The following is a 10,073-nucleotide window of genomic DNA, read 5'->3' on the forward strand; positions in this document are numbered from 1 at the left end:
CCGCCCCTCCCTGACCTGCCAGTCTCAGCTTGTCCTCCCCCTCTTCCTCCCCCTCTTCCTCCCCCTCCTTCCCGCTCCCTCTGCCAGAGTTCACTTCCTGTGAAGACAGAAAAGGAACACATGTCAACCTGCTGCGCTGTCTGGACAGACCAATAGCGCCCTCTGGCTGCACTCAGCAGGCGTTGCATTACGCCAGAGGTCAACAAAAATATTTATTTTTTAAGTCTCAAATGTCAAAAGCCTTGTCTAGCTTGGAGTAATCTAGCTCAAGTTCCAATAATAAAAAAATATATATATAATTGTTCATAACTTTTAAGCATATTGTATTTCATAAAATAACCACAGAAATGAGCAGAGCATTTTAAAAGCAACAAAATGTTTTTAACAATTTTGTCAAAGTACATTTTTGATCAAATAATAATAATAATAAATTATCCCATTTTTATTGAAAAAATGTGTTCATATATGAAAGATTGTTTTCATACTTTATTGTGTTATTTTGACATAATATTATGTAATTATTGTCCTTATAATCTAATATATAGTTTTTTAATAAGATACATTTGAAGACAATATATTTTTAATCTGGTGATTTAATTCTATGAATATTTACTTATATTACAATTATTATTACAATTTACAATATTCACCTTTCAGTGATTTGTACAATCACTTTTTGTTCGTTATTTTGCTCCAGCAGCCCTTTGAATTTCCCTCGGGATCAATAAAGTATCTATCTATCTATCTATCTATCTATCTATCTGATGCCTGTTCTTGTCCTTCAAATCTTTTATAAAATGTTCTTTAAATTATTATTTTTATGCTTGTTCGTTAATTATTGTAAGTTTTTTGCTATGTCTTTTTTTTCTGCAGTCATTCTTGATAGTTGTAATCTCATCAAATTCATATCAAATTATTCCAAGCAAAACTCTATTTTTTTTCTCATTCTATTTGATTAGAATGTAATTTTCTTCATCTGATGTTATTTGATGTTTTTGCCTCTTCCTTCTCTCTTTATCTCTCCTGTTCTTGTTTTCCATTCTCCCCCCACACACACACGTTCAGCACCCCCCACCTTCCTCATCCATTATCCTCCCTCCTCCTCCTTCTCCTCCTCCTCCTCTCAGTCTGCCTCAGCTGTCCTTGGTGCTGCTCTTTCAGATGGAGACTGCAGTATTCTGCTGAGTAGCGGTGAGCCAGCATTTGCTCGCTCTGCCTCTCGTCGTCAGCCGGCTGAGAAGGCTGCTGCGAGTCCTGGCAGAGGAAACTACAGCGACCACAAGCCTAGAGACCGATCCTAGACTGTCTCCAGGCCTAAAGCAGACTCCCGTGGAACCCTGGGAGTCGCAGTCCTCACCAACCAGCTGGTGTTGGAGGCAAGGAGAGAGATAGAGCAAGAGAGGGTGACATGCCTTGACAACAGTCAGAGAGAGAGAGAGAGAAAGAGAGAGAGAGAGAGAGAGAGAGAAAGGTGAGTTTATCTGTTTGTGTCTTGATTTTCTAAACCTGTCTAATATTTCAGCTCCTCTTCCTCCTCTCTCCCCCTGTCCCTGTCTGTCATGATTTAATTTCCTCTTCTATCTTTCCCTCCCTCTTCTCTGTCTGAATATCTGTAACATCACTTTTTCATCCACCATCTTTTCATGTATTCGCCTTCTGTCAAATATTATTCCCTTCTCTGTCTTCCTCGGCCTGACGGTGCATTTTCCTGTTGGAGCTTCAGTCATGAGCTGTTTGCTTTGTTGTCAATGTGTTTGACTCATTAGATGTTAATGTTAGTGTGTGTGTGTGTGTGTGTGTGTGTGTGTGTGTGTGTGTGAGTGAGAGAGAGAGAGAGAGAGAGTATGTGTCCATCTCCACCCAGTCTGAGAAGCAACTCACAGTTCAAGCCCATGTTTGCGAAGTGTTTCTGCGTTTAAAAGCTGTTAGTTTGCAGCAGAGACACATGGAAAGAAAGCCTACAGACAAAATTAAAGGTATCATATACACACCATAAATGACATAACATGAGAGTCAAAAGGATGTAATGAAACGAGACTAAAAGAGATGGGCCATTGCAGTAAAAAGGATGTTTGGAAACATGCAACAAGAAATAGCATGATTTTAATTATTACTTGAATTTTACTTACTTAAAAAACAGGGCATGGATAGAGAAATGAAAAGACATGAAGTGACACTAAAACAAGAGATATAACACGTGACATGCCACAAAATGAAAAACATGACACAATGAAAGATGATGCAACATGAAGACATGGACGACATACTGTATATAGAGATGAGATGAGGTGAGGTGAAAACAAGCGGCAACCTCCGGTCTTGAAAAGTGAAGCAAATACAGAAGTGCGAAATCCAGCAGGTTGTGGAGGATCTGCTTGAGGCTACCTCCAGGAACACCAGAAGTCACATACACATGACTGGCAAAAAAATCAGTTTTTAAAGCATAAATTAACATGTTTACAGCCTGGTTCAAAAAATGAAAAAGGTCTGATTAGTTATTGTCATCACTAGCACACACTGTACGGGGGGTGATTCTTTTTTAAACAGCTCTGTTTTGATTTTGAAAACGGTACGCGTTTCCCATAATTAGGTGCATAGCTGACATGATTGACAGGTGAGCGCGATGTTATGGTTTGTACATAGGCTTAAAACGCGCCTCAGCTCGTCTGAAAGTTAGGTTCAGACAGGATTACCAGCATGGTGGCTGCTGCAGATGAGCCTCCGGAGCCCCCTGCAGGAACAGATGGCTGACGTCACTCAGGCCTCAAACATGAATATTTACAGTCCATGGGTTAGTATACATCATTAAAAGACTTTAAAAAGCATAAAAGGAAAAGACATTCAGTAAGGACAATCAGCAGGTTGAACCTTTGTTTTAACAAATCTACAACTTTTTAGTGTTTTGTGTGTTTTTTTTAAGTCATTACGACATGTTAAAACATAGCCATCTTCTTTGTTTTAGTGATCATTTGTTAGGTCTCCTTCTCTGTGGTTCAGTTTGTTTCTACCCTCGGTACAGAGAGTGAATCCAGGGTGACCGTCTGTTTACCGCTCACACCGTGGCTGCAGGGTGAGGCAGCAGATGGCCTTTCTGCTGGGATACCTGCCCACTGCTCCCTCTCCACCCTCTCTCTCTCTCTCTCTCTGTCTCTCTCTCTCTCTCTCTCTCTCTCTCTCTCTCTCTCCCTCTCTCTGCTACATGTTACTCCTTTTTGCTTACTTCATCTTTCTGCGATTTGAAAGGACAGCAATATTTGACAGGGAGGACAAGTGTCTCACTCCACTTCTAAAGAGACTTACAGGAATAGAAAGATAAAGCCTTTAGATCAGAGCTGACACTGTGACCCTCCGCAGAAAAAAAAATTAAGCATAAGTCATCCATAAGCTATACCTCTTATCCCTAGTGGAGCCAATACAAGCTGACCTTCGCAGGCCTTAGTAATGTCCAACCTCTGTGTTGAAAATGATGCCAATGCAGAAGTAAAAAGAACTGCAGTTCCTGCAATGTCCACCTGAGGCTTTCACAAAAAGTGAGTCAATCCCTATAGTGCTCCATGTTAAAAAATCCAAATTCACAGCAGAAATAAACATTTACAGTCTTTAAATTGATGCATTACTTGGGGAATGGACTCTTTGAGTGACAGGCCGATACGTCTAGCTTTATGCGAGGTGTCCCCTCATCTAAGTCAGTCACTGAACCGCTTGGTCGTGTTTGTATTGTTGGGATTCTTTTCAATGGAAGTACTGTTTATCGTGCTAACAGACAGTCCAAGAAATCTGGACGAGAGCTTAATGGTTTCCAGAATTATTGCACTGATATTTTCATCTGGCTGTCTGCAGGACATATCTTGTTTTTTACACCCATTCGAGAAGACAAGCTGCTCAGATGTCCTGGTTCTTGCAATAATAGAAAGTCGTTGCAGGTTCCCAAAGTCCCACAGCTACTTCCTTCATCTTCCTTCTCCTCCCCGTTGGCTTTTTCAGAGGCGCTGACCTCTAAAAAGGCCTCGTTAAGAATTCAGCAGGAAAAAACATACAGATTGAGGTATTAAGACAGAGAGAGTCCTGAGAAGGGAAGTGAGAAGAGATATGCCAAAACTCGGGGGATCCTAATGACACACATCACAAAGGAGGAAATTGGAGGAAAAAAAAAAAATTTAAAGCAAGAATGTGTGATATTTTACACATAAAGTAGAAATCAAGTGTATCCTCTGTAAATGTCTCTCTGAGTCATGACTGTCTACAAGGAGCAAGAAGCGTGAGTCCCGAAAGCTGTACTGTTGTCGGAGCTGTGTTTACGTCATGTTTACATGGACGGGACGGCTTTGTGTATAAAGCTGTTTGAGTCTAGGACTAGAGAAAAGAAGAAGAACATACTCACTGCTTATTTGGATGCTACGTAAGTGTCTTTAAATGCCGGTCATGCCATGCCAATTTATGTGCAATATGAAGCTACAAGCTAGCATTAGCCTGCTAACACAACAACACAGGCAATTGTAGCATTCTAAAACATAACTCCTTTGTGCGAACGCGATGGAGAGGGGCTGGAGGTGTGCTGCTGGAGGAGAGCGGAGGCTTCAGAATAGCGGAGGTGTCGAGATCAGCAGTTGACTTTAGTTTATTGCTGATGCAATCTACTGGATCAAATAGTTGCACATTCTTCCTTTAAATGCTTAGTAATTACCTGAAACAAATGCTCACTATAATTTAACAAGGACAAATGGTGCATTTGTTAGTCCAATCTATATTTACAGAAACAATATTAAACATTAATAATGTTCTGAGCCTGAAGTACTTTAAAGTTTAACAGCATACTCTTTTAACACACCTTCTTGTTAAATAGATAGTATGAAGCCTAAGGACGCTTCCCTGAGGTACCCCACAAGATTGACTTTTCTTATAAATGAGTTTGTCGTTGTAACATCTTTTGTATTTTTTCTCTCTTTTTTGTTTTTCTATCTCTGAACAGTAACTGCTGAGTCATGTCTGCCGGCCTGGAAGATACAGACAATGTGTTTGGTGAGTCTCACATACATATGTAATGTAACAAGTACAGTTCTTGAACTTGATATATTCTGCACATACTACCCTTTATTTTTTTAGTAGCTTTTACAAATTAAGCTTCTGACACAAAACATGTAGATATTATAAAACAAGACGCTTTGTTAGAGATTAAAACAACTAATCGTTTATACCAATCAAGATGAAACAAATGTTTACAGTGGAGGGAAAAAAAGAAGCTGAACCACGAGTTAAAACGAAATGATGGCAGAAAAAAGACTGTTCTGTGTAAAATAAATTCTGAATCTTACACCTCTTTCTCTTTCTTTTCCAATGCCCCATTCTTCTTCCAGCTTTCTAATATCCTCTAATGCTTCTCCGTCCTCCCCCTTCTAATGCAATTACTTCTCGCCTCTGGGTCCTCCCCCATCTTCTCTACCTCTTGTTCTCTCCCATCATTCATTTCTCTTTTCTCATCTCTGTGTACACCATCCCTCCATCCTCTCGTTTATCCAATCTCTCTCCCTTCTCTTTCCCCCGTCACCTCCTCCTGATGTTTTACCATCAAAACCTTCATACTGTATACTCTTTCCTCTTTTCTCTTCATCTCTTCTCGTCTCTCTCCATACCTTCCACCACCCTCCACTCCCAACCCCATCCTCTGGGAAATAAACTGCTGTCAGCTCGTTCTGGGGGAGTAGGCACAGAGGAGATCTATTATTCTACACATTACACTCATGGCCACATACAAAAAACATGTATGATAAAAGTAGTTATACAATAACTTCAAAATGTTTTATATAAAATGCCTGAAACATTGTCCTCTGACAGTCTAACAGGTATATAAGATAAGCTGTTTATGACTTCTCATACAGAACTCACACAGGGGTTGTGATTTTGTTCTGGATTTCCCCTCTCAAGCTGCAGGTATTCCCAATACCTGAAAGTAATACCTAAACACCTAAAAAACATTATTTTTTGTTTTGCTTATCTTAGTTACAGTTTATATTCTCCTGAAAAAATACATGAACACACACCAAAGAGCAGATTTTAAAACTACTTCACTGCTGCAGGTGCAGGTGTTTTAATCTGAGGACATTTCTGTCTTGTGACGACATTTGGGCCAGGCTAAGAAATTAGAGGCTGCTTTGTAAGGACATTTTTGCAAATTAGGGCACATTATTGGAATTGCCATGTGTCTTCTGAGGACATTTCTACATTGTCGAGATGTTCTTGCCTTTCATTGTGAGGATGATTATGCTTTGTGAGGACATTCTAACTTTTAACATTTTGTTGTCATTTTTGCCAAGTGAGGACAATTCCGTCTTCTCAATACATTTTTGTATTCCTGTATTGTTGGTAAATTTGGGCCTGAGGACATTTTTTGGGGCCTGCGAGGACAATGAGGACATTTTCGGATCTAGGAGAATATTTTTGTTTTTGAGATGATGCTGTACCTTAATTGTCACGACATTTCTACCTCACGATGACACCTTTAGATGACAACTTTGTCTTGTGAGGATATCTGTGCCTATTGCAAGACAAGGACTTCTGGGACTGGTGATATTAACAGCACATTGTTGTGCTTTATTTGCTGGTAACGAACATCACTATCTTCTGAGGACATTTCTTTGGTCCTGCATTATGGGGACATTTCTGCTTTTTATGCATTATGGGGACATTTGTGTCTGCACTATGACAAAATGTGTTATCTCTGAAAAAAAGGACAACATATTTGCCTTGTGTAGACACTCTTAGTGAGGACATTAAAGTCAACGGTCACTTCTAGGAGGACCAACCTAGATCCCAACATACGTAATAAAGCTCCACCGTCATTACGCGTTGGACTTTTGTATTGATTTTGCAACAGTATAATATTGGTGTCCCAGCCTGTGAAAACAAACAGCGGGGGCTTTACATACACACACACACTCAGACATGTATACACACACACACACAGTGCTGTCCGCAGTGATCCTGTCTAACCCCTGTAAGGCTTCTGTTACTACCGCCGATGCTGGCACAGAGGTGGGACGACTTGATCCCACCATTATGCCTCTGTGACTTTCATATTTAAGTCAGGTTCTGCCGACAAATTAGAGCCATGCATGGAGCAGAGTTGTCGGACATGTCCACCCAGGCAGATCTTTCAAGCACATGCCCATCCCTAAGCTCACTCAAATTTCCCTGCTGCTGCAAACAGAGCTGTCCAATCGGAGGAAAGTGGGCGGCTGAAATGACTGACCCAGACTGACATGATTAATGGTGAAAGTGAGTAAAGTACATCTCCTTTAAGGTTCAGGTTAGAATCAGGTAAAGGTCAGAGTTAGGCTTTTACTTGTAATGGTTGGGTCTTGGTCTTGAACATTAAGTGATTAATGTCTTATCTGGTCCTTACAAGTAGGTTTGTAGAAAGAAAAGTGTGTGTGAGTATTGGTCAGCACGCTAAATATTTGATGGATCTCTGATGGGTTGAGTGGGAGGATGAAGAAAAACTCATTATGTTAAAGACTTTGGTTGTCATCATAAATACAGCTGCAGCCATCGAAGAGCAGCTTTGCTGTTAATGAGTCATTCATTCAAGTATTCTTATTTACTTGCTAAGATCCAGATTTCTCAAACCCAAAAATTATCACAACTGGGTCAGAAGAGGTTCTGTCCTCAATATGTGTGTGTGCCTGTACACAAGTCAACAGAGCTAGCTCTCTTGGAGCTTTCACACTTGCAGAAATCTCTTAAAAAACTCAGGATATTCACCCGGAGTTTCTCCTGCCAGACTCCTAGTATTTTTTTCTGCAGCAAGTCCAAGTGGTCTGATGTGAGAACGCCGAAGCCAATAGTAGGGGGGAGTGATGTTTCTATACCGTTACTGCTGCACAGTGCATAGAGTGTATGCACGCGACCACTACGATCTCGAACGGCTACATTGCATTGGACTACATTCATATAAAGGCAAATATTCTCATTATAGCGTTGTGTAGTGGACTCTGTTGCTTCGTCCGCTACTTCCGCATTTTTACATCATGTCTTACCTCAGGAAATCCCCCGCCCCCCACTCCCCTCTGACAGGGATAGTCTCCAGCTGTGAGGAGCATAATGTGGACAGCCATTTCAGGAGAATCTCTGGAGCAATCCTCCCGAAATTCTAGATATTTTCCGGAGTGCATAATGTGAAAACGACTAAATTTGTGTTCCTAATTCTGCCAGATATTTTCTGGGCATGCACAAACTATCTTTAAGCAGCATGTTTTTTTTGTTTTTAATAAATTGAAATAATTATAGATTCAAAAATACATAAATAAGGAGACATAAAAAATAACAAATATAGACTTCAAAAGACAACTTTATACAAACAAATTGAACTGGCTAATGTTTGTGTGAATACAGCCTTAAGTCTTAGATCTTCAGGTATAATTGTCCTTGTGTTTACCTGTGAGTCCTGGCAGATAAAACCACATGATTGAGGTCAGTTCTGTGACTTTGCGTTTCAGACCTGAACGAGGCAATCCCAGAGACCGAGCTGCTGGATAACAGCATTCAGAAAGGCCGAGCCCAGCTGTCCGTCAAAGCCCGGAGACATCGCCCTTCCAGGTCCCGTTACCGTGACAGCGTGAGCTCAACGGAGGGGGACGACAGCCTCGAGAGAAAGGTACAGTGATGGACGTTTGATTAATGCAAATATTCCACACTTAGTGAGGACATTAAATGATAACCTGCCTATTAAATATATTTGTTACAAAAAAGAAGAAACAAAGGAGGAATAAAGAAAGAAGTAAAGAAGAAGATTACATTTTTTATTAATTTCTGCAAGTTGAAAAGTAGGGAATAATATAAAAATGTTAAAAAATAGGGGCGTCCATGGCCTATTGTTAATTTGCGCACCCCATGTGCAAAGGCTGTAGTCCTGGGCTCGGGTTCAAATCAGACCTGTGGCTCTTGTCCCGCATGTCATTTCCCGCTCTCTCTGTCCCTGATTTCTGGCTCTGTTTACTGTCCTGTCACTCTAATAAAGTCATAAAAAGTAAAAAGTAAATAGATATATTTTTTAAATATGGTAAAAATGAGGAACATGCAACTGATTATGTGTTTGTATGGGTGTTTTATTAGGACAGTCCGTTACACTCTGCCCGTTCACCTCTCCAGCTAGCCATACGAGGCAACTCCCCCTCTCCTGATTCGCTCCTTTCGGTTCGAAGCCCCGCCTTCTCCTTTGACACACCACTGGTGAGACAAAATGAGGGTTGAGGGACAGATTTTCCTGTTTGAATATAAAGGGTAAACATGTACTTTATTTTGATTCCCTTAGGGGCGTCGCTCTCCAGAGGATGAAAGAGAGTCATTGGCTGGTCCTCCACGGGGGCGGTACCACCAGCTGACCAATGCCACATCTCAGGAGGCTCTGGTGACCCCCAGCAGCTCGCCCTCCAGGTCCTGCCCCTCCCCCGACTGCTCTCGTGTGTACATGAGGAGAAGCAGGAGGCCCGACAGCGAAGGTACACCCACCTGATAAGACACCTTTACACACACCAGGATATACAATGGCGTCTGAAACTACCAAGCCCTTTGAACACACCTGTAAAAAAATAAAACTTACAAAACTGCGCCTACATTCTCATCATTATGATGAAAAGCAGGAAGCCAAATCGCAAAGGTCACATTATAACAGACGTCTATGTGTGTGTGTGTGTGTGTGTGTGTGTGTCAGTGTTGGTTTCTGATTCAAGTCGGGATACTAGTCCAGCTGATTCGGGCAGTCCGACAGTCGTCTTTGACAAGAAAACAAAGAGACGCTTTTTAGACCTGGGGTGAGACACAAAAACACACAGTACAGGTTTCTGTTTTAAATGATTTTATGTTAAATCCACATGATTAAAGTCTTCTCAGTGATGAAGCTCAGTTTAAAAGTAAAGTAAAAAGTAACACAAATAATTAGGGCAGTCAAGACATGACCTACTCTCTCTCTCTCTCTCTCTCTCTCTCTCTCTCTCTCTCTCTCTCTCTCTCAGGGTGACTCTCAGGCGTTCATATATTAGGGTGAGGAAAGACAAATCCAACAGGCTCTCTGTGGGAAG

The 10,073-nt window shown here is 41.1% G+C and overlaps 1 protein-coding gene across 4 annotated transcripts in view; it reads left to right on the plus strand.

Annotated features, from left to right (window-relative positions):
• The first annotated feature begins 1,130 nt into the window (after positions 1-1,130).
• The window catches only part of samd14 (sterile alpha motif domain containing 14), a 14,224-nt gene continuing 5,281 nt past the window's right edge, over positions 1,131-10,073 (plus strand). For 2 of the 4 annotated variants that reach the window (XR_002278187.3, XM_020640992.3), the window contains exons 1-7: positions 1,132-1,471; positions 4,970-5,019; positions 8,493-8,650; positions 9,109-9,225; positions 9,308-9,494; positions 9,707-9,806; positions 10,008-10,073. The exon at positions 10,008-10,073 is cut by the window's right edge and continues 3 nt beyond it. Coding sequence is in view for 3 of the 4 variants with exons in the window: in XM_020640992.3 (XP_020496648.1) it covers positions 4,983-5,019; positions 8,493-8,650; positions 9,109-9,225; positions 9,308-9,494; positions 9,707-9,806; positions 10,008-10,073 (665 nt within the window). In the remaining variant the exon portion in view is untranslated. Of the gene's footprint in view, positions 1,472-4,969; positions 5,020-8,492; positions 8,651-9,108; positions 9,226-9,307; positions 9,495-9,706; positions 9,807-10,007 lie in introns of all 4 variants that reach the window. The other 2 variants (XM_065965020.1, XM_020640994.3) reach the window with 2 other exon arrangements.

The sequence above is a fragment of the Labrus bergylta genome, chromosome 16 (genome assembly GCF_963930695.1).
Source record: "Labrus bergylta chromosome 16, fLabBer1.1, whole genome shotgun sequence".
NCBI classification, from domain to species: domain Eukaryota; kingdom Metazoa; phylum Chordata; class Actinopteri; order Labriformes; family Labridae; genus Labrus; species Labrus bergylta.